The 25243-nt window shown below is 36.3% G+C and overlaps 1 protein-coding gene across 1 annotated transcript; it reads right to left on the bottom strand.

The window, feature by feature from the left end:
- Positions 1 to 2481: 2481 nt before the first annotated feature.
- LOC121419143 (NADP-dependent oxidoreductase domain-containing protein 1-like) lies at positions 2482 to 17483 on the bottom strand. The gene is made up of 5 exons (XM_041613473.1): positions 17274 to 17483; positions 13444 to 13643; positions 12004 to 12351; positions 11605 to 11791; positions 2482 to 3387 (listed from the first exon to the last, which is right to left on the bottom strand). Exons 1-5 carry the CDS (start codon positions 17468 to 17470, stop codon positions 3207 to 3209), a joined length of 1113 nt encoding a protein of 370 aa, XP_041469407.1. The 5' UTR covers positions 17471 to 17483; the 3' UTR covers positions 2482 to 3206.
- Between the last annotated feature and the right edge of the window lie 7760 nt (positions 17484 to 25243).

The following is a 25243-nucleotide window of genomic DNA, read 5'->3' on the forward strand; positions in this document are numbered from 1 at the left end:
GCATAATGTGAGCTTTGACCTATGGACTCCGATTTCAAATTTAACCTGTATTTTGGTGTCTTCTACTCAGACAGGAAATATTTATAATATCTGGTCTTTCTGGTGAATATTTCCAGTTATCATGCGGAAACCAACGTGCATATTTAATGAGTTGTGATCTTTGACCTGCGGAATCCGAATTTGAAGCCTGTATTTTGGTGTCATCTACCTACACACCAATTTGCAAAGCCATTAAACATTTTTAATGGCTTTAATGGCTTTGTTAATGCGCGGAAACCAGGTGGGGGGGGGGCGGACGGACAGACAGGGGCAACTCTCAATGCCCCCTCCGGACTTCGTCTACTAATTATAGAGCTATCTTTCCTTTAAAGGGGAAGTTCACCCTGAAGAAAACTTTCTTGTAAAAATAGCAGAAAAAATAGTAAAAAATATTGGTGAAGGTTTGAGGAAAATCCGTTAAAGAGTAAGAAAGTTATTAGAGTTCAAAGTTTTGGATTTGTGACGTCATAAACGAGCAGCTGTCCCATGTGTTATGTAATATAAAATGCATAAATTTCAAATTTTGTATGGTTCCTGATGACTTAATTTTGTTTTCTTTTCATGATCGGGTGTGAATCGATTTGTCTATTGATATACAAAACGTACAGTGAAAACCATTTTCAATTTTCTGAGAAAATGACATTTCATTGATTTTTTACCATTCGCTATGTAGGAATGCTGCTCGCATATGACGTCACAAATCAAATAATTGAAATTCTAATAACTTTTTAATTATTTGATGAATTTTTCTCAAACCTTCGGCAATATTTTTCATTAATTTTTTTGCTATTTTTACTATAAACTTTTTGTCAGGGTGAACTTCCCCTTTAAACCCTTCATGTTACCTTCTTTTTCAAAAACATGTAGCTTCGTATACCTCCCCCGTTTTTTTTATCACGTGTGTATGAGCATAATGATTGTGTTGCATATACCTCTTTGATCTCATCTGTGTCCAACCATGGACCTAGTAGGTCCATGGTCCAACCATGGAGCTAACAGCTCTATGGTCCAACACGTAGATTGTAATATCGTATTACCACCGAAACTGAGTATTATACGGTAGAAGTTATGCAATAGGGCATTACAGTGAAGGGGGCACTTGTGTGCAAGGGAGAGCAGGGACCAGGAGGAAAAGTGATTTTATCAAAAGTGAAAATTTAGATCGCTTCAAAGCCACAGGTTTTCCATTTCACAGGGTGTAGTAGTTGCAGTAATGTGAAGTCGCCGGACTCAATGAATTTATTTTGTTCTCTCTCTCTTTTGATTTGCTTGCTGATCAACCGGTAAGGGGGGGGGGGGCTGGCCCCATATATAGGGAAGCGTTTCTTTCCGAATATTTGATCTAATTCTATGTTCCTTTCTATTTTGTTCACCTTCCCCTCTCCATTCTGACTTTTATTTTTTGCACTCTGCATTATTTTAACCCCAAGTCCTTGCAATTAAATACTCATGCTACGTACAAAATTAACAACAAAACAAAAACAAAAGAAAGAAAGAAAATTTACTTTAACCGTAATAATTTTTTTATTAACAAAAAAACAAAGAAAGAATAGTGGTCAGAATAATTTTTGATATTGATATAAATATTTGCACATTAATTTCAACAACAAAAGTGTACGTTCCTTCACATAAATTTAAAACTGTTTGAATACTCTTATTGATTCATTGTATATTTATTCACATCATATCAAAATCACTTATCAAAAATATTTAGAATGGCCTCTTACTATCATTTGCGAGGCAATAGCCTATAAACAAAAGATGATGTGTTTGAGAGAAATAATAAATAAGGCAAGAAAGAGCATTAAATGAATTAAAGTTTACAAAATACGATCAGATAAATGTCCATCGTCTTCTTTAAATCGAGTAACAGATGGATGAAACAAAAGAAAATCGAAAACTGGAAAACCCCTTTATACAAAAGTAAAACGACCGACTAAACAACATCTTTGTTTCATTCACATTTATGGATATCATGCATCATCATGTCACATTATCAATTTACTTTTTAGAATGATGAAATTACATTAAATTTCAATGATGCCAATTCTTGCATGATTGCACACTTGTATTTTACACAATCACTGCCTGCTCCCTTATAAAAAAAGGGAATTGTATACTGTAACAAAACTGCAAATGACACAAATTTGATCCCATTTGGGTACCCCCCCCCCCTTCCCGGTAAATTGTCATCTTCCGTCTGTATCTTGGATAAATCTCGTAGCGGTCTGAAATCACCTCCATTTTGGGGCATGTTGTGACAGCTAAAACTGCACTATACCAGTTCACTTCATTAGCATTAAGCCTATACGTCACTTCAAGTTCGCATGGATATCTGCTGCAGAAAAGCACATCATGAAATATGTCATCCGTCGGAAACTCGTGAAAGCTTACATAATCACCTCAATTGGGTGTATATCACATTGATTTTTTAAAATGTAGAACCACGTCTGTATTGACCATTCAAGTAACTTGTAATGTAGCATAATAAAATGGAAGCTTTGTGTAGATTTGTTTGTAGCCATTATGTAAACGTGTACACATTCAGGTATATGTAATAATATTTTTATATATTTCCTACATGTATGGTATTTTACTCGACGCTCTGAAGGAAGCTAATTTCTGATTTTGGATGAAAATTACTAAATTTGAACCAGAATTATGTCCCTGTTTTTTTTTATATATATAAATATAATGGAAGACTTGGAGAGAATAAAATCTTTGATATATTTCACACTAAAAGGCACTCAAGCCCTAATGGTGTGAGGTTGTTCGTGAAACTAAATCCAAATTAACTTTTCATAAAGATCCTACATGTCTATTTTTAATTGATCGTAAATGTGATCTCTCTGATAATTTACAACAGCGCCACCTTTTGTCACATTAAGAAAGGTAGACTACTGCCCTTCTTTACTCTGACTATGTTATACCATTTACTTCCATTAAATAAATAATACTATTCATATTATTCTCAATATTTTAGTACAGACATTCTTTTAAGGGAATGTGAGCACAAATAAAATGCGACATATAAAAACAACAATTTGTAAATTTCTTATTAAACAATCAGGAAGGTCAATAACGATGGAAAGTTATTGTGATATAAAAATAGATCTATTACGATGCATATCAGTTTATGATTCTAAAATCTCATGATTGGTATTTGGTCACGTGATTTCCTGAGTTTTTGGTTTAATCTGTTTGATGCCCTTCCAGTAGTAGAACTTATCGAATACGTTCTTGTACTTCTTGACAAAGAGCGCCCTCAGTTGTTGGTTTTCAGTGATGGTTTGTGTCAAAGGTGTCTGGTTGGCTGCCACAGCAGACATATCGAACACTGGAAATAAGCTGTGAGGAGCAAAAGGGAGGGGAGGGATAACGTATAAACAGAGAATGGGAGAGAGTTAGGTAAGAGAAAAGGAAAGTGAGAAAGAGCGAGGGGGTGGTAGCCAAGGGAAGGGATGAAATTTAGAAGTTGGGGAAGACGAGAGAGGAAAGGGAGGGAAAGTAATTAAAGAAATGGGACAAAGGATAGGAAAGGGCAGGGGAGTGGAGTAGAGAGAAGAGGGGATATGGAGAAGGAGCGGAAAATGGGTAGTAAGGAGTGGAAGATGGTAAAAAGTGTATGGACGAAGGAACAGACGATAAAAATTAGTTAAAAATAATTTAAAAGGAAGTGATGGAGAATAGATATGAGACACGGGATAACAAAAAAGTTAGAAGGATGGAATGCGGTAGATAAGGGAGGAAACAGATGAAAATGGTAATAAAATAATATGATCACAATGAAAAAATACTAAAAGACCATTAAATGGGAAGGGGAAATGAGCTATTGTCTCGGTTTTAATCCATTACCCTCCCCCTTAAAAGAAACAGAGATATTGTGACGCAGATAACATAATCAAATCCATCATGTGAACATAAAAACGTCTTTACTGTGCGATTTATTAAAAAAAAAGAGTAAAACGTAATGAAAGGTCGTCTTGAATATCATTGTGAAATAAAATAATACATGTACCTGTATATCCAATTTCGAGAATTGGCTTGGTCATGTATGTTCATTTTCTTCTCAATGAATGATATTCAAACGCCTTCTTCTAGCTGTTGGCTTAGTTTATGTTTTTCAATCTTCACAAGAATATAGTATTACCAAGGGAAATGGATGGGGAGAAGACTTAAGAACTCTATATTTGGAACACACAATGACAAGCAACATTAAGGCGAAAATCAGTATGTTGATTTACCGCTTTATCATTCCAAATGAGGAATGTGCTGAAAATGTCAGGAAAATAAACTATACTTCCAGTTTATTTGGGGAAGAGAAAAACTTATTTCCTTGAATGTCACGGTAGTAGTGAAAATTCGAGAAAACTTTTCTGTTCTGAAGCAAAGAGCAGCTTTGTACATGTACTAAGCTTAGTATCAATAGCGCGTATAATGTATGAACAATAATTTTAACATTTGCAATAATTACCACAATATTCAAGATAAAAAGGGAACATACATGTAATTAGTATTGTTTGGATACAGATGAAGAGACAATGAGTACAACTTTGAGAAATAATGCATTCACTTCCAACAAAGTTGTCTTACTGCCCCCCCCCCCCTTCTCTCTATAAATATACATGTATGTTACTTCTTATATCTTTCTTATCTTCCGCGCATTGCCTAGTAATTATGATACTTATGGTTTAATAAGTGAACTATTCAAGCTTTTGAAGCTAACTTAATTTAGATTTTATTTAAAATTGTGTTGAGAGTACGATATAACTATGACATCAAAATGGGTATGGATTGCTTCATGTTTACTAATAACCCCTAAAACCACTGTAGAAATGAACGAACAGAGATTTACTATCATGAGAAAAGTTCAGAAGATATAACTCCCACTTGATCCACGAGACGAGTCTAGTACGACATAGGTTACATGCAAACCCATTTGGTCTACAATTTGAACTTTTTGTAATTTGGTCTACTACCCACCTCGTCTAATCATTTAGTCTAATTTTCAGATGGTATTATTTTCTATTCGTTTAAAGATTATTTTGCACTTTATCAAATAAAAAAAAGGTTCATCTATACATAGCCTAAGTGGTGTCGGACGAAGAGCACATTAGATGAAATGGGAATAGCCTTACTGGAAATTAGACAGCATGGTAATGTGCTAAATGGCAATTCAACCAATGGCTAGTAGACGAATTGGTGGTAGGTGAACTACATGTAGGTTAAAACAATGTGAGATGAAACTAGATGGAGAGTAGACGAAGCGGATACATGTAGACCAAGTGGCAATATACCGTTCAAAACGTCCAAAACCGATCGTTTGATTTTGAACATTGATCGAAAATAATACAAGTACAAATTCGAAACATCTTGTTAAGTCTAATTAACTAGAATATAGATAAAATTTGATAAACTATAAGTGTAATCACACTGGCCCGTATTCTGAAGTCAGGTTTAACTTAGGCTATGGTCTAACTCTGTGTAAAAAATTATGGGAAGCCAAAAGTGTCGTTTTTTTTAAATTAATTTGTATGTTTCTTATGTTTACTGTGCTCTTTCCTGATTCCTCGATGGTGGAGACAATCATCTATTTACACTTCCTAGACAATTATGAATGATTTCAGAGCCAAATGAGCTGAAATATAAATCTCTACTGTTAGTCATTTAGCTATCCATACTTAAACCACAACTTTAAACTTGAGTTTAAGTTAAACCCGACTTCAGAATATGGGCTACTGATGTTAGATTTAAGAATATCTATAACGTGGGAAACTGAAAGACCATTATAAAAGTCACTTTGAAAAAAGAATCACATCGTAATCGTTCTTCGAATAAACTTTGTAGACTCATTTGTTTCATTTAAAAATCATTTTCTTCGACATAAAATACTTTCAGATTGGTATTGAAAAAATAACATATTTACATCACTTTTAGTAACAAGATCAAAATATGTTTACATTACGTCATCCACAAAGCCATAAAACCTGAATTCCACCTTTAAGTAATAACCATCGCATCCTTGATTAAAGTGGGTACTCATACCATTATGGTAAGAGTGCTAGAAAAAATAAACCCTGGACAAAACTCCAATTTGAGCTTAAGACGATTCAACCTTTAGACGAGAAACATATTCTCTTATTTAAAAAAAAACAAAATTTGGCATATATCAATGATGAATAAGGATGACACAATCTAGATCAGAGAAACATACATAATTTAGTCACCAAACTAAAAAATAAGTCAAAAGTAAACAGAAAAGAAAACCAAGGTATAACATTTTTTCTCGTTTGTTCCAAATTGAATCATTCTGAAAGGGCACTTGGACATGAGGAAAACGTAAAAACTTACAGATTGACCAAGTCAAATGATTCGCTCATTTCATCATACCTACCCTTTAGATAATAAGCATCTAAAATCGTTAATATCACGATCAGTAGCTATCCTGAAGCTGAATTTAGAAAATTACACCTGAATATCATTGTCATTTGAGAGCCTAGCATGTAATTGATAGGTGTAAAGGGAATGTCACTGTCTATAATTAGAAGTAGATTAGATGACGATTGATCTCTACTTTTCTTTTATAACAATATGACTCATACCATGAGAGTAGCATGGGTTTGCAGGTTATGAAATAAAAATGGGGTTGTGTTTGCAGACATGGGCAAACCCGGGGAGTCATTGGGGGTTTCCGACCCATCCCTCTTTTTTTTATGCGAAAGTCCCAATTAAATGTTATTTGACCGCATTTTTACAGTGTTAAAACTGGGAAGTGATGTAGTTGTATTACTGTAGAACAGTTGGAGTCTGTTGTTTTCATGAACGATGTTCCTCAATGATGATTTTACAGACAACTCTTGCAAGCTACTGAAATCTTTGCATAATGAATGGCTGAGCGCAAATTTCTCAGCAAAAATCAATGACGAGATGCTTCGTAAAATGCTTCCATTGAATATGGGTTTGCAACTCATGTAGATAGAAGATGCATAACTCCTAAAATCAGCACCTGGATCTGTATTCATAACTGAATCTACTTTTATTCAATGGCACAAAAAACACAAGAGAAATTCAATATGACTTTGTCAATATAAAGTAGAACGACTATGGACCCACGGCTGTCTAAAATATGGAGCGCCGAAATGTCCCTAGTTGTCATGGACTCACATGTTCAAATCATTCTGCTTCAAAACAGATTCTAACTTCACTGCATCCTCAATCAAATGTATTTAACCTTTCATTTTTTATTACAACAGGTAAATATATCATTTTTTAAAAACAAACACTCTCAAATGAATAACCATGTGCTTGACTGAAACAAACAAGGATGGAAAGTATGAGAAACACATTAGTGTATTAAGATCATTTTAACACGAATCATGGTAGAATCGATTCAAACAAGCAGCAAAGTATCATTGATCAGGGTCATACATGAAACTCTATTGGCAAGTAGTGGTTGAAAAACAATCACTAATGACTAATGGAACCAAACCAGGTAGTCTAAGAAGAAAAAAAAACATTGAAATCAAGATATAATTGGTTTGAACAAAATTCCAAAAATATTTCCACAAAAAAGACTAATCATGTAAAAACAAAACTCAGTGGGAGGAGTATAAGGTATTAGGTAGAAAAATGTGGGAATAGATTATGATTTCTCTGATGTTTTTTTCACTTTCCCTACCCCACCCCTCTCTTTCTCGTTTCTCTTCATACATTTCAACAGGGGGGGGTGTCAATCAGATAAAACTGCATTTCTATTTCATATCACACAAAATGAGGAACATGATGTGGATTTAAACCATGCTAAAAGACTCAAGAGTGTGATCACATAAGATACTAACAAAATAAGGAAATTAAATGCTGATACACTGTACAGATGAGAAATTGTCCAAATATATAAGAAATCAGTACTATTGAGAAAGTACAAATACATCACAAAATTCTTGAACTTGAATCAAATAAAATGCCCTCTAAATCCAAAAATAAAACAAGGGGGAAATGAATCATGAAAAGTTCATATTGGGGTTTCCCACATTTAGTGTTTTAACTATATGCAGCTTTTGTTTCGTTTTTTTTTTTGGCTACAAAAATACATGTACGGAAACATGTCGGGATGTCAGCTAAGAGATGAAAATGAGTGGTCATACATGTATTACTAACGAAGTCTATACATGTAGATCTCATGTTTATAATTATATCGATATTAATGAAGATTCAGATTCCTGTACATGTACATTCTTGTCTCCAATAGTAATAAAAACATTTTATTTTCTAAGTTGTTCACACTGTCATGTTTGCTCATAAATCATATCGAAGTGACTCCATATAGCTTGCATTAAGTTTTTGACTATTAAGAAATCACACAAGTTCTAAAATCTATCATAATAAAACCTGTATTTCATCTTCATGTGATAAAAAGTTGATTTAGAAATCATATTGACTTGCCATGGTCCAATTATAGTATGCATTACTTTTAAAATAGTTTAATGAATCACCCCCCCCCCCCCCCCTCCCATGGGTCATCCAATTACCACTTCATTGCTTGTATTCTTTCTTATGATAACTCCTTGAAAATTCAAAAACTTCTAGAGCAAGAATTTAAAGAGTGGATTAATGCTAAAGTTTACCCCCTGCAACATAGAAATCGATGAGAGAAATGATAAAGGAATGTGTCCTAACTATTCCTCAATCCTACAAAAATGGGGTTTTACTTAAAAAAAAAGAAATCTTATCAATGAGGCAGAGCTTGATGAATCAATTAATTTATTTGAAGAAGTGTATCACACAGAATTAGGTATGATCATTCATTTATTGAACAATATTTTTTTCATTTTCTTTACTTACCTAATACCACTAACTTCTTAAATGTTACTTCATATTCAGCCAGGTTACATGTATATGACTTCACCATTATGTAGAAAACCAAGTCAATTCTTTCCTCAACCTTTATTCTGAATTACGAAAGGCGACCTTCTGAGCAAAGGTCATTCTCATGATCAGGTCATTGAGAATTGATCAGGAAAGTAGGATATTGAGAACGGAAGTATTCAGCCAATACATTATCCTGACTTCCTGCCCATAATGCATCAGTTCAGAGTCACATAACCACCAGTCAAAGCACAGCTGGCATGAGAACTGATGTTATTGCACAATCAGACATGACATCACTTTCTAGCCATGTGATTGGTTGATTGGGTACTGTGGGCATTGTGGGAAGGTGTCCCAAAGGAAATAACGGTTCAAAAGATAACAACCTGGAGGTACATGTATTATCACATGCAAGAGGTGCACTCCTTTGAAAATATCAAGTGATGTATGGAAATACTTGTGCATATGTTACTGAAAACTTCATAGGATAAAAATTAATTATAACATGCCTTGCCATATAATATGTCAAGGTGTTTCATCATTTCATCCTATTTCCTGACTTTAAGATACATGTAGTTCATTTAGATAAGTACCGTAATTGAGATTAGTTAGTAATTAGGTTTCGTTATGTCAAGTGCTTCGAGAAATTATACAACTGTTATTTTTCGAAAATTCAATCCCTGCCATCTAGAAAATAGTAGAAATACTATCTGATAAAGCTTGATATCAATAATTTGATGTGATGATATTACGATCAAGAAAGGATTAAATGATAAAACAGCTACAAACTGTACATATGTCAACATACATGTATCCTGGCCTAACCATCCAGGTTAGTCTTTTGCCCTTTTACTATTTATAACCTTCTTTTCCTGCCATTATGTCATCCCACAATGGCACTTTTAATGAGGGTGGGAGCTATCTAAACACACGAATCCATTTCCAGACCAGATACAAATGCAGCTATTAAAATAATGTTTTTGCCAAAACTAGCAATTGTTGGACACGAACAGTATTGCTCTCTGCCAGGTAAAAAAAATTCAGAAACACAAACCAAACATGGGATGGAATTTCTAGTGAATGTGATGCCAAATTAAAGGACCAAATAATAGGCAATGGTAATGTTCTTCTTTTGCTTTTGATACATGTATTGTGTCATGTTGAAGGAGGTGCCTAATGGGAGAATTATGAGCACCAAGAGTTATATGAATATATGTTTTCAAACAATCTCATAACTTACCAGGCATGCCAGGAGGAGAGGTAAGAGGGGAAAGATCTTGCAGACTATTTTTCAAACCAGGAAAAAACAACTTTCCCTACAGAGTGTGGTGTAAATTTATCATGAAAACAAAATATGCAGATTGTATCAAAGCAAGAGTTTGGAATAATAACCCAGATTATTTCCCCAAATTTCAATTTAGCTGAAAACTATTGGCTTTTTATTCCAATCTTGGGGAAACAAGGTAACAAACATATTGAAATTGATTCATAAGGAAGAGCTACATGCACAGTATATTTATATCATAAGCCTACTTTAGTTTCCTTAAAGATTCATTACCTTTTTCCATTGGTATTCTTACTTATCTTGCTCTTAAAACACCATAGAAAATTGTACATGCTAAATCCTTTTCAAATATAATAATAATAATAGGTCCATTTATATAGTGCAGATACTATGTGCATATACTCTACTGCGCTTTGATAATTGGTATCATATTATTACCCCGGCTGTAGCTGAGCCGCCATATTAATAGGCGCTAAAGCGTTCAAGGAAAAATCCTACCGGGTACCCATTCACCTCACCTGGGTCGAGTGCAGCACAATGTGGATAAATTTCTTGCTGAAGGAAATTACACCATGGCTGGGATTCGAACCCACGACCCTCTGTTTCAAAGTCCGAATAGATATAGCTTGAATCACACTCTCATGGCTACCTTGGGACAAATCCTAGGCTCCAACTTATATTCTATTTAATCTAGGGCTCTACAACATAAAGTTTGGTGATTGATTGTTGGGCTGAATGTTACCTTTCTTTGCAATGATTATTATGTGCAATTAATTTTACAAATCAGATGCAAGATTAATTGTGTAGCTTTGTATTATAGGGCCCAGACATGCGGTACTGGATTAGATTCGAATCAACAAATACACAACTATCTATCTTTGTGTGGATTGATATAGGCTGTGATGGAGGTATGAGAGAGCAGTTTGGGAGATGGGCAACAGCCCCGGAGGGGTCACTCACATATATTGGTGGTACGGGGACATGCCGCTTTGATGACCTTCTTTTTCAGACCAAATTTTCAATTCTCTAGATACTCCGAATGACAAAAGTTCAGTTCAGAAGCCGCCCAGCCCCAGCGGCCCCGCACGCCCTCATCAAAAAATAATTTGAGTGCTCCCCCCCCCCTCCCGGGGCAACAGCCCCTCACAGACGAGTCTCAAACCAAAGACATTTTACGTAATGTAGCATTATATATACTGTATCTTGCAATTCTTGTCAAATTCATGATAAGTGAGGAGGGATATGCCAAGTTTAAAGACAACCACTCAGTGAGGTTTTGGCAAGGAACCCATGACTCACCAGCTGTGTCTAATGGGCGGATACACTGAGATGAAAGTATGAGAAATAGATTTTGAAAGCCGAGCAAAAGCCCCTGATGCGGGGGTCTCACAACTAATGCATAGAACTGTACTTACGTTGGGCGTCGCGTGAAATCCATTGCCCTAAATTCTGTGGGGTATTCCTGACTGGACGACTGCCCCAGGATAACTTCGTTGGTGACCGCAATGGTCTGTTGTTTCTCTAGACCTTCCCTGGTACACATGTTGACAAATGAGTAGAGTACCATCTCCGCCCACTTCTCTTTTGTCTGGACAATAGAACCTGTAAATGAAATCAAAAGAAAAACCACCCAAAACATAAAGTCTACGAGTAAAGATTTTAAATAAATTCTGTATAAGTATGGAAACCATTATTTTTACAGAGGCTGAATAACCTCAAGTTACAGATAGTCTGCAAAAAATGATTTTTCTTGGCATAGAATGCCTGCATTAATTTAGAATCTTAAGTATTCAGGGTACAAACATCAAACTTACGCCTCTGCTCAGCAAGTGGACATGTCATCTCAACCTGTTCTTGGTTCTCCAGAGTGATACAGACATCCTTGGTGCAGTCCCATACCATCCCCTCTCCTCCTTCCCCTGATCGCTCCCAGGTAAACTCTGGCCTAATGATGGCCTGAGCGTCCAACATGCGTCTCAACCGCGGAATGGGCACTGAGCTCAGGAAGGTGTAGATGGTGCAATGTGGTGGGATGACGGTGCAGATATCATCAGCTACTGTGGCCATCTGTGATGGAAGCACGCAGAGGAAGAGCAGATGCACCGAGGATGCCACCTTTACATTGTCATAGAAGCATTCTATCCCCTTCTTCTTCAACTGGGCTGAGGATATAAAAAGGACGATGTTGCTTGTATGAAACAATGTTGATGACACTGAAAAAAAAATAACTCACATGTATGCTCTTTTAAAAAGAGCGAAACTAGAAGACAATCACATGATTCTATTTATTATGTAGGCCTACATATAAAGGCGGGGTCCAACATTTGGTTGTCAGATGTTTTTACAAAGCATTTGGTCAATTATGTAACCCGACCAATTATAGATTAAGGGTCAGATTTCCCACATGTTGCAACAGTTGCACCAGTCCTTTTGCAAGTAACACAAGATTCTTTTGAAAGGTCAGGTACTCAAGCACCTGATAGTTCGTAAAAAGCTCGTCAGAAGTTATATCTTAGCCAAATGGAGACTTAATGATTTTGTTATAATATATTCCAGCCTGTATATATGTATATATATATTTATATATATATATGTGTGTGTGTGTGTGTTTGGGGGGCTCAGTTTCCAACTGGTTAACAGACGAATTTTTTTCAAATTTTAATGACAAATCATCATTGTTAATGAATTATATCCTAATCGGTTTGATTAAATTTCATGAAAGTAAATCGTACTATGGACTAGCTCATTCTACTATTTTTTTTACTATATTTCAAAAAATCTTTTTGGGGAATTATATGTACTTCACAACATGAAATTCCAGTCATAATGCATCCGGTCTGTAGAACCATAACCAACAAGGTACTTGTGAATTCCTCATGTGAAGCTCTGTATGAGAATTAAATGTCATGAGAATAAGACGCTAACTGTTCTGCGCAATGCATTATGAACAGCATTATGGTGAATACTTAACTCCTGAATTGTTCACACAGGTTATTGGGAAAGATAACTTTGATATACTAGGAATCTCAAAAAGGGGTGGTGTTGTAAAAGTGTAGGCTACTTGAAATGCTAAAAAAGAGAGGGTTCTTTTTAAATTTTAATTGGTATCTGTATTCATGTAAAAAAAAGGGGGTCAAAATTGCCAAGAATGTACTTGAAACTACAAATAAAAAGTGATTATTGTTTGACATGGGGAATGATTACATGCATGTGTTATGCCTTTGAAAAGGAAGTGCTACCACCAGGCTACTTACCCAGTGTTTCTGGTCGCCGTGTAGATATTACCAGCTCTTGTGGCAAAACATCTGCATATGTGAGAAGACAATTAGCCAAATGGTTCCCTATTCGTCCGCATCCAATGATCCCTATCTTCACAGGATCTCTGGGGGGCGCTTTCTGCAAAAATTTGGATGACTTTGATTGTTGTGGAGTTTTCAAGTGAAGGATCTTCTGTCTGTAATTGCAGGAGAAACATAAGAAAAATATATATATTTGTAAACATGATTATGTAAGATATAAGATGATCTTTTAATTTAATGTCCATTGTATAATTATTAAATCATATTTTATGTTTATATTAACCATTTTATACTCATATTTTCTGTGCATATTGAAATTGGTTCTACATGTATATATTCTAGCTGCGGGGAGCTTTGGCAGCCCACCACTATGCCAATCGAGCTTGCCACTCTAACCGGCGGAATAGTTCATGATGGGCGTGCACTGGAATGAAAAATCACAAATATGAGGGTCTCCGGAATGGAAAAAAACAGGAATTTCTATGGCCTTCTGAAGTGGTGATGCTCTGGAGCGGAAATTTAGGCTGAAATGGGGTCTCAATAACCGCGGAATATACATATGTATCATACATTTATACCAAGTACATAACCACCCCCCCCCCCCCCCGAAAGGGGTCCTAAACTAAGCTATGCACTCAATTTAGCATACAGTCATTACAGAGAAATAGTATTTCCTGTGGTTCAATTTCTAAATTTAATATGTCCGTATTATTACAGGAAAATATATAATTAAAGTGAATATCACTCCCAAATTCAAAAATTTGCTGTTTTTCTCTGCAACTTTGCAAGGATTTTGATATTGCAGCCTCTGTCTCTGAGACTGACACTCTCTGACTCTTGTAGTCTTGTAGAAAAATTGAAGCTAGGGATCGTTCGTCACTCTCTGCATGCAGTCACAGCTTCACACACAGAGCTAGAGAGCACATAATTTATTTTGCCATTGAAATTGCATGCGCAATGGAGTGGTGCGTAGCTTTAAAGTTTAGGTCCCCCTACCACTCATTATATGAACAAGGTTATGATATAACCTTGTTCTTGGTTTTACTCCATGTGTGGCAAAATAAGGGTGGCAATATTAGACTTATTTTCTCTTTTTCTTTGGGAAAATGCCTGTTTTTTTTTTCAACACTGACAGTTTCCATTACACCTATTCATCATACAACTTGGCTCTTATGTAAATTTGATTCTTTAAATTATTTTTTTTCTTCATTTTCATAAAAATAGAGATTGAAAAATGAAAATTTTCTTGCCATATTACTTTCCACCAATAGAGGGCTACACAAAAATATGCACAAAATTCAAGCTTTCAAGCGCTCTGGTGAATTCAAAAATTACCCCCAAGTTACTAATGAAAATAAATTGCAACTGTATGGAAATAAGTGTTTTCAGTCACAAAAGTGATATTCTAATGATTTTTTTAAAATGTGTGTTGTGTACAGCATTGGCCTATATAAGCTACCATAGTCCTACCTGTTGATTCCCCACAGGCAGAATAGAAATGAACCCTTGAGTGCCCCTACCATACCTCCCTCCCAGGGGGGGGGCACTCGACCAAAAAATGGAAGGGGTGTCCCGCAGACGAGACAAAAAATTGGGGCCTTGGAGCGGGCTTATTGTAAAAGGGAGGGTCCTCGGAACGGGCTTCAGAACTACAAATGTTTGTGAAAACGGGGGTCCTTGGAACGGATCGCCAGCGTGTGAGTGCATATGCATCCCTATAGACCTTATCGCAAATAGCGTTTGTCGCGTGAGGGCGTCTGTCATCGCAGAGGATCACGGGATGCGAAAGGGGGCAAACGCGGAATCGGCTTTGGGGAAGCCATACAACGTCATATGTTTTGTGTAGTGTCACTCAAAATCCAGGCTTTTTTAAAAGTCTGATTTCTTCGTATTTAAATTATTTTGGATACTTGAATTTGAATTAATAGAACAATCTTTGTATCACGATTGCCCAGTGAAAATATGAACTCAATACTCATCGTATTTTCGAAGTTTTCTGGGGCTAAACTTGGGAAGATTTTGAGGGAAAAGTGAGACGGTGATTGCGGGTCAATGCCGATTGAAAAAAAGAAAAGAAAAGAGCACGTTGGCGATCCGAAATATTTTTCCATTAAAGAATATTCATGATAATCATGATGTAGACCATATTATCTCCACATAAATTTAGCTAGTTTTTGTTATTTTGGGGGAAATATATAGTCCTTTTTTGCAAGCCGGCGGCTTTTGAGTTTGATCATACAACTGTTACAGGGGGGGTGGGGGTGAGACAAATATAAAGTATATTATAAACCAGCAGGAAAAAGATTGAATAAATCACTGAATTTAAAACATTTTATGACCCCGTATATGCCCTATATCCCTCCAACCTCTCTGTAATTTTATTTTGTCTGAAACTTAGCAGATGATGGATATTTAATTCATATAAATTATATATATTTCATTCTTTTGATTAAAATATCTTATTTCAACATTTATATCTTCGAATTTCATCGCATTCAGTCACTTCTATTACAGATCACCTTGCTCATTTTTTTCTTTTCTTTTTTTAAACTTATTTTTCTCTCAACATACTTTCATCTATTCTCATTTTTGTTCTATTTAAATTCATTATTTTGTCTAAGCATGCCACTAATTAAACTTCAGAATGTCCGACCATAATCCTGAATTATATCTATCCAGGTTTATAGGCCTACTCTGAATAAAATCGTGATTGAGATATTTATTTATAAAATATGTATTCTTGACTATCGAATGATATTACAAAAATATATAACTAGAATAAAGTAATCTACTGCAGATTTTGTATTGATTATCATTTTATTATTGCTTGGAATTCCGGGACCAGTTTCCTCCACTGCCTCGCCGACGTACACTATTCCTGGGCCGAGAGTGCCCGCTTTCCGTGCATACAAGCACACTTTGCACAGTCACAGCTGCACAGCTCAAAATACGCAAAGACAGTGCGCGAAAATAAACAAAATTGCACTTGTTTTCGTAAAGTCTGTGGTGATTCTTGCAGATATAGACAGCACATCTATCTCTGCCACCCATGATTAAGAAGAAAAGTGGTGTTAGACTCTGGAACAAATATGACGAGTTGTTTACTGGAAGTTAGCAAAATGTTGGCGGCGGGCATCGATCGTATTTTGATTCACTATGGAAATCGTACACTTTATTGTCGGCTGCTTGCGGTCGCATCCGGACAATAGCGGCGCTATTGCCCCCTTTGCGATCCCATGATCCTTTGCGTGAATCTATTTGCGATAAGGTCTATGGAAGGGGCATGCATAGATCTATGCGTGCATGATGCAGCTAGCACGGCCTCTGCCGGGTGCGCTCACGCAGAGGCGATGGTCGGACAGCAATCTGCGGCCGCTTTTCACCAAAATTGCAGCTCATTGTAGCAGATCAATGCGACTGGAACGGCGTAACGAAAAATATGCGAAGCTTTGGAGAGGATTTCCTTCTTCCTTTTTTCTCGATAAGAACCATGAGAACTGAAGAAAATGCTATTGCTATGCTTTGGTCTTTTGCAAAGTTTTGGAGCGGCTTTCTTTAGTTTGTTCTTTTTCTTAATAAGACAAAAAATGCAATGCCTTGAAATGGAAATTTGAGTGTAGAAATGGGGGTCCCCTCCGCGGCACATACCCACTATGCATTATATACTGAGTGCCCCCCCCCCCCCGGCCTCCCTCATTCAATGAACAACAATAAATGAATATAACTTCATGCAATATTGAACACACATAGAAATCTACATATGGGACCGCTGATGCTGTACTCACCGAGCTTCATTTAATACTGCCACAAAATAAGCCGCTTGAGCACATGCTGATACGGTGATTGCATGAGATCTCTTTCTAAGGGCGAGATAAGGTCCCTTCTCATCTTCTGACAAAGCATTTTCAAACTGTAAAGAAGGTAAATCCTTGGTAATGTCACTCAAATTTCCAAGAGAATTTGCGGCCACAACAGACGCCATTTCGGTTTCCAAGGTTAATGCGCATGCGTGAAAAAAAAATTCATTCACTTTTATCAGATTTGTCATGTATGGGGTTAGGATATCTGACAAAGAGGATCCTCTAAAAAAAAGATACAAGCGAACAGCAATGTCACCCAATCCCCTTGAATAATTAATAAATGAAAATAAAAAAGATGAATGTCTTCTGTTGAAGTTTCTATGCAAAAAGAAAATCAACTTCTCTCGTATCTTGCAACGTTGGTTTGAATTGCCAATCAACCCTTATCTATCAACAAAATATGACAAAGAAATGAGAGGCTATTCACCTTGAAAAAAAAATAGCAAAAATAATATTGGTGAATGAAAATATATAAATGAAAGTTCGATTTGTGACGTAACGTAACATACGAGCAGCTTCCACATATGTTCAATAAAATGCATAAAAATGCATAAAATCAATTTTTAATGGTTCACGATGATTGACAATTTTGTTTTCTTTCAGAAGCGAGTGTGAATCTCTGCTTATTAAACACATTTATTTTGTTCATTGATTTTTTTCTCCTTATATGATTTTTTGTGTAACTATAGGTTTGAATATTCATGTTTAGTTCTCTTTCGTAAGTTGTTTCTTTGTCAGTGGCATAGCTAGGATTTTTTTCCGGGGGGGGGGGGGCACCGGGGGGTCCTTGCTTTTCAGGGGCTTTTTCCTGTGTGTGTGTATGTGTCAAAAGGGCGGATCCGACTTTCGCCAATAGGGGACGGGGCCAAAAATAATCTTTCTCCGATCAGTCACTACTTAGTTTTATTCTTATAAAACAACATAAACATGAAATAATCTCATAAGCCTTATAAAAAGTGCGAGTGCGAAGCGCGCGCGATTTTTTTTTACTTTAATGTATTTTGTCCTGAAAATTGAATATTCTGGGCAATGCTATGTGTGATCTTGAACGATTCGTAGGAACTAGATGGGTAATGCGAACGCTAAGCACGAGCAGAATTTTGTATTAACTGTTCAAGCATTATCGGAAAGGGACCTGTTAAGGACTGCTTACAGTTACCATGAAAACGGTATAGATTTCATTAATGCGAGCGCGAAGCGCGAGCAAATTTTTTGACATTCCGACCTAAGAAATTGTCATTCTAAGCACTTTTTTGTATTAAGAAATGGTATAGATATGTAACTAAACAATTGATGCGAGCGCGAAGCGCGAGAGGAAGAAAATTGAGATTTTGGACCTAAAAGCAGGACACTCTTGCATCATCATTAATGCGATCGTGAAGCGTGAGCAAACAATTATTGATATTCTGATGTAAAACTGGATGATTTGAGTACATTTTAAATAAAGAACATGCAGGATATCGCTCATGTTTTCGATTTAGACCTAGAATTTGGGCATTCTGAATACACTTGTTTAGTGGAACATTATGGAATATACGTAGACAATATGAACTTAGCAAATCAAATAATGTGACCACGCAGCGTGAGCTTAAAATGCTGATTATGTAGATCATAAAACGGACATGTTACAGAGCACTTCAATTTGTAAATGAAAAAAAAACTCATGAAAGCTCGATGTCCGAGCTAAAATATGTTTTGTATATTGACTTCAAAAGTTGCTCCATATTAGATTAATGAGCAAGATATGAATTTCATCGAACAGGCAATTCTGGCGCGAAGCCAAGCAAAATATTTGTATAGTAACATGAAAGATTTTTTTTTTGCAAGTCTTCCCCTCACATTATTTCATTCACTCGTCTTCCTCCTCTTATTTTCTTTTCTTCTGTCTTTCTTCTTCTTTTCATTTTTTTCTTTTCTTCTTTCTCCTTTTTTTTGCTCTACCAATTTTTTTCTGGGGGGCACCTGGGGGGAACACCAAATCTCAGGGGGGGGCACGTGCCCCCTGCCCCCCCCCCGTAGCTACGCCACTGCATCTCACTATAAAATTTTCGTTTGCGCTTGGCGCTAGCATTGCCTGATCGATTAATCATATCTTGCTCAATCATGCATGTCAATAGGCTGATATAGAACTAAAAACGTCTAGTTTCCAGACCTTGTCAACACATTTCGCGCTCTCATTAGGCTTATTAGACTAATAAAAAGATAATACTTTTTTTAATTGATTCCTATTTAATTTGGTGTCCCCTTTTTCAGAATGAAATATCGACAAGTTTCATCTCAAGCTTAGGAACATGAGGAAGCGGACCACGAAGATAGTCATCATTTTTATATGATGACGAATGTTCTTAGAATGTCTCGGTCCCAAGCCAAAGTAAAAATGAAAAAAATATCAGCTCGCACTTTATTAAGTGCAAACCATATCCACTTCATAATTTTCCCCTCACAGTACTATAAATAGTGCCTAAACCAACCCTTTTCAGATTGGAATATAAAATATTTCAGCCCTTGCTTCGCGAGGATGTAAATGATTACAAAAAGTGCTTAGAATTCCATTTTATAGTAAAAAACCTTTCAGCTCGCGCTTAACGCTCGCATTTTTTTTAATTTTTAAAATGAGTATTATTTTCATGGCTAACTGCAAAGAGTCCTTAACAGGTTCCTTTCCTATCAGGCGAGAATGTACTTTCTGCTCGCGCTTCGCGCTCGCAGTGATTATTTAGAGAGCGGTGTTGGCTCAGTCGGTAACGCGTCTGCCCGTCGAACCAAAGATCGTGGGTTCGAGTCCACCCCGGGCGGATGACTGAAGCCAGTGCGTTGTGTGTAAACGTCTCTCCCATGTTTCATAGATGCAGGCTATGTTACAATGGAAAACACTCCGTCCCTCGGATAGGACGTTAAATGGAGGCCCCGTGTAGAGGAGAGTCACCACCTTTGCACGTTAAGAACCCATTGCACTATTCGTATAAGAGTAGGGGGAAACCCCGGTGTAGTGGTCCACCTGCATTCCCCCCAATCAGTTATATCGGGAGGAGAGACCTGCGGGTCACAGTGATTCAGTTCGCTTTTCGCCTCCCAGGCACAGGTGACGCCAAAACAAATAATAATAATAATAATAACATACGCATATGGTCAGAATCACAAACATTGCCCAGAATATTCAATTTTCTGTACAAAATACATCAAATTTCCACCCCAAAAAATTGGCTCGCGCTTCGCGGTCGCACTATTTAAATAGGGCTTATGAAATTATATTAATGCTGTATTAAAAGAGTAAAGCTATACTGACTTTAGTACTATCCCTTCAAATAAACAAACAAAAATCAATTTTCAGCAGCTGATCGGGGAAAATATGAATGACAAATATTCGCCCGCCATTTTCTTGCCTTCAGAAAGTTAGCGGTTCAAACAATAGCGACGTTACGAAAAGGCAGGACTCGAACGCAAAGGCAGTGCAATTTGCCGCTTCTTTCCTATAACCATGCATAACATATATTTCTCAGACGTGGTGTCAAACTAAATTGTTTCTTTTTGATAAATTCATATATTTGGCATTTGGTTTACACTTATTAGAAAGAAAACATTTACACACTAAGAAATAAAGGTTCAAAATTGAACCCCGAAAGGTTGATGCAAAATCAACACCCTATGTGTTCAAAAATTGAACCCTGCGGTTGGGGTTCATTTTTGTACCCTGCGGGTTCAAAACTGCACCCCTAGGGATTCGATTTAAAATTTAGGGGTGCAGTTTTGAACCCGCAGGGTGTAAAAATGAACCCCAACCGCAGGGTTCAATTTTTGAACCCAAATTCAGGGGTTCAATTTTTGAACCCATAGAGTGCTGATTTTGCATCAACCTTTCGGGGTTCAATTTTGAACCTTTATTTCTTAGTGTGTAGGCTACTATACACCTTGGGGTTCTCAGCAAGCAAACGCTCAAGCTGCTCTGGCAGAGCTTGCAAAAAAAAAACCCCAAGCAAGTGCTTAAACTTACAAGCGGAATGTTTGCTTTATGCATACGCTTTTTCAGCAATAGCTTAATCGTCAAGGACATGCTAGCAGTCAGTTAGCGATTGCTTGAACTTACTTTTAGCAAAAGCATTTCTCGCTTATTTTTATGCATACGGAATCAAGCAGAAGCCTAGCAAAAGCATGACAAGCAATTATTGCTACTTTTTATGCATCTGACCCAATGCTAATGCTAACGTCATTCTCCCTTTTCAGTTTTATAATCGAGTATTGGGCCCTATAGAGAAGACATCTTTTTGTTATACTCTTCCTTCTCTTTTTCTTCATTCCAGTTTTCTCAAGACATTTTCTTTTTTACCCCTGACTTGACATTGGACGATCTCCCTTGTCTCCCATTTGTGACACCGCCCCTACTCGAAATAAAAAATAGATTATATTAACAAAGAGACATAAAAAAGTGAACATTTAACAAAAAGTCTCCCATGTGCTTTTACATTCTTAGTTCTGTTTAGGAGGCTTATATCACGAACCGGACAAAACAAAAATGATAAGTTTACAAAATGAACAAAATAAATCCTATAGACCTGGCGAAGCCTTCAAAAGAATTGCCCCGCTCCCAAGAATTCATCCAGACACCTAAACTTTCAATGCTGTACACTGACCGGGAAATGCAACGATTCAAATGATGCTAGCCCGCCCTTCTTTTAATTTGAATATTTTTTTAATGAGTGATGATATAATGCATGCACGTCCAGATAGTAGTCCATGGGCGTATCTATAGGATCATGAACGACCCGTCTATTAATAATTACCCCCGGAGCGTAAGGGGAAACACCCTGCTAAGGACTGTGATATCCTTGGGGTTAATTAAGGGGCATCACCCCTATATTGACCGTTTCCGCCAAAACCTATATAGTCTGGTATGTGTCCTCACATCTTTATTCTACTTTTATCGGACTGACTTTAAAGGGAATAAAAGAGGGGCGTTATAGACATAATGAAATCCTCCTCTCTATATATGTTTGAAAACTTTATTAATATGATAATTATGTCGATAAGTTCAGCCTTGTAACAAAAATATATACGTATTCTATGTTATGTTTTGAATTAGATATAGGATTTTGAAGTGAAGACAATGAAAATTTACATTTCTACACTGCAAAAAATGGTGCTATTTAAAGTAAATCAGTCGATGTTGTGAAAGGACAGCACTAAGCATTCTTACAGCAGTGCACAGTTGTTGAAAATCCATTTGTTTTATTACCTTATTCTTTGGCATCGACACTGTACTGGTGTACCGTGGTTTTGACGTCAGTAATCTCTGAATACAATATTTCATGTAAACCTGATATTATCGAAGGAAATTTTCAATATATTAAGTATTTTCTTCATTGAAAAAAATATCCAGTTATAATATAAATGCTATAGTCTCCCCGATAATTACGATCGATGTTAACAGGAATTTGACAAGATCGGGGATGATTTAACTCATTTGACACCTCACTGTAAAATACGGATGTTCACTTGCGTATACAAGACCAAGAAAAATGAGGAGAAAGGGGAAAAAGGGAAGGAAAATTGTGATATTATTTTCCGGGCGGGGGGGGCAGTCAAATATATTGCTGTACACACGCGTGACCAAGAAATTTCTTAACACCCTCTAAACGAGTTTTTTCCCGGTGTGAAATTTCTTAACACCCCCTAAAAAGTTTTTCGCGGGCTTTATTCACACATTTTGGCCCATTGGTCACGCGTGCGTACAAGAATATATTTGACTGCCCCATGGGATTTTTTTTAGCGACCGATCGGGGAAAATCTGGATGAAAATAATTGCCCCCCCCCCCATCGGTGAAAATATGGATCCGCTTTTGCTCTGGAACTAATTTCATATTAACATTGGCCCTGTAAAAGAACACGGTGTTGTTATATTCACCGAGTTATTTTTTTTTATACATTTTAAATTTCATATGATTCAGATTTCATATACATGGAGAGAACATTTTCCACCACAGAGGTAGAGGTAGGCCCATCAAAATGCATCGTTTTTATCAAAGCGATTTATTTATTTATTTTTTTTTTTGTTATTGTATCGTTTGTAAAAAAATAGAGAATAACAATTCCGTACAGTAACAAAATGAGTGTTTAATTATAATCAACTTTGAAAGGTGTGCAACTATGACAAATTGGCAATCGAGTTGATATCTTGGGCGTGTTATAAGCCAAAATTGGCTTATAGCGATAAGCCACATTCGTGTCAAAAGCAATCTGCAAAGCCCAACACTAATCCCCGATTTCATAAATGCATTTAAGATACGGCTCACACCCAAGGCGTGCCTTTAATTCTATTTGACACCCAGTCAAGTTTTTTTTTGGCCATGCCCTAGCTGACTGGAAAATTAGTCTTCACCAGGCATTTTAGGCTTGGTTAATTCAAACTTCTTTTATAAACTTGGTGTTTTATATAGGCCGAGCAATTTTCACTCCAACGTCTTGTTTTCAAAACATGAAAGATAACCATTATCACCATAATTTATTTTTGAAGCAAACTCTGATGACTTGCGAAACTAATTGGATGAAGTATATTCAATGAACTAGTTTTACATCCTGCCCTGTCTAAAATGTCCACCACATGGGGAACTTTCACATGGCATTTCAGATAATACCATCATTACACAATGATCATCATGATCATAATCATGACGATGTCGGAGCAAGGGCAGAGGTATCTAATTATTGTGATTAAATGGTTCAAACCTTCTCTCTCTCTCTCTCTCCACCACTTTCTCTTTTCTTCTATCTCTCTCGCTCATGTTACCAACTGACTATTAATTTTTGTAGAAAAGAAGAAGAAGAATAGAAGGAGAATTATAAAAGGAGAAGAGGAGGAGGAATGAGAAGTAGAAGAAGAAGAAAAAAAGAAGAAAAAGAAGTAGAAGAAATAAAGAAAGAAAGGAAGAAATAAATAATGAAAGAGAGAAATGGATAAAGAAAGAAATTAGGATACATAACGTACAATACTTAGAAAAAAAATCAAAATTTTCACTAAATTGATGTAATTATCTCGGACAAAATAATGTTGTATTCATTCATCATTTTAAATTTTCTTGTAAGTTAAATTGCGCCCACATAATTGCGTCATACCACTTTCAACTTGATCGTCTACTCCCCTTCTATTGTTTCATATCATAAAATACTTGTAGACATCACATTATGAATGATCATTTTCTTTTTGCCCTTTGCCTTCAATCGTTTCTCTAAATTGCTTTTTACCATAATTTTACAAATCATAGACTTGACAGACATATACAGACAAAGCCCCATAATATATAAGAAGTTCAACAAACAAACTGAAAAATTTGACCTGAACTACTGGTAAAATGTGCAAGCGCCATCTTGCGTCAGCTGGTCAAAGCTATATTTAACCCATGATGCGGATAATACACATACGAGATCACTACATGTATCATGCTGACTTCATGCTGACGAAGAGCTAAATTTCTCGCCTGACTAAGACACTGAAGAGTCATCGGCGAAATGTACAATTAAGCAATGTCCTATTTTAATGACTAGACAACCCCATCCCAATTATTTTATTAGTGATAATTTGGATTTCTGATTAACCAACCAACCCACTTAGTGCTGCATCACATCACTTATGACAATGGAGTCTAAACGCGTTAAACATGTAATATTCTATTTTGGGCAGGGCGTGTACAAAATATGAATATACACTATATAATATTAATAATATCAAAATTGATTTGATCGTATCCCATCTAAAATTATTTCATTTCCCTTTTCGTTATGATATTCATTTAATCCTCTCCATGATAACAATAAAGTTTTTAGAACCACCTGATATATTTTGTTTTTATTTATTTATATTGTGTATTTATTTTGGACAACATGTGTATGAACCCGACCGTGAT

Source organism: Lytechinus variegatus, chromosome 7 (genome assembly GCF_018143015.1).
Source record: "Lytechinus variegatus isolate NC3 chromosome 7, Lvar_3.0, whole genome shotgun sequence".
NCBI classification, from domain to species: domain Eukaryota; kingdom Metazoa; phylum Echinodermata; class Echinoidea; order Temnopleuroida; family Toxopneustidae; genus Lytechinus; species Lytechinus variegatus.

Excerpts from the sequence above, each read along its gene's own strand:
- LOC121419143 (XM_041613473.1), bottom strand. The coding sequence starts at position 17,470 with ATGGCGTCTGTTGTGGCCGCAAATTCTCTTGGAAATTTGAGTGACATT. Across the intron at positions 13,644-17,273 it reads GCAGTATTAAATGAAGCTCG|ACAGAAGATCCTTCACTTGA; the intron begins GTGAGTACAGCA and ends CTGCAATTACAG. Across the intron at positions 12,352-13,443 it reads ACGGCGACCAGAAACACTGG|CCCAGTTGAAGAAGAAGGGG; the intron begins GTAAGTAGCCTG and ends TTATATCCTCAG.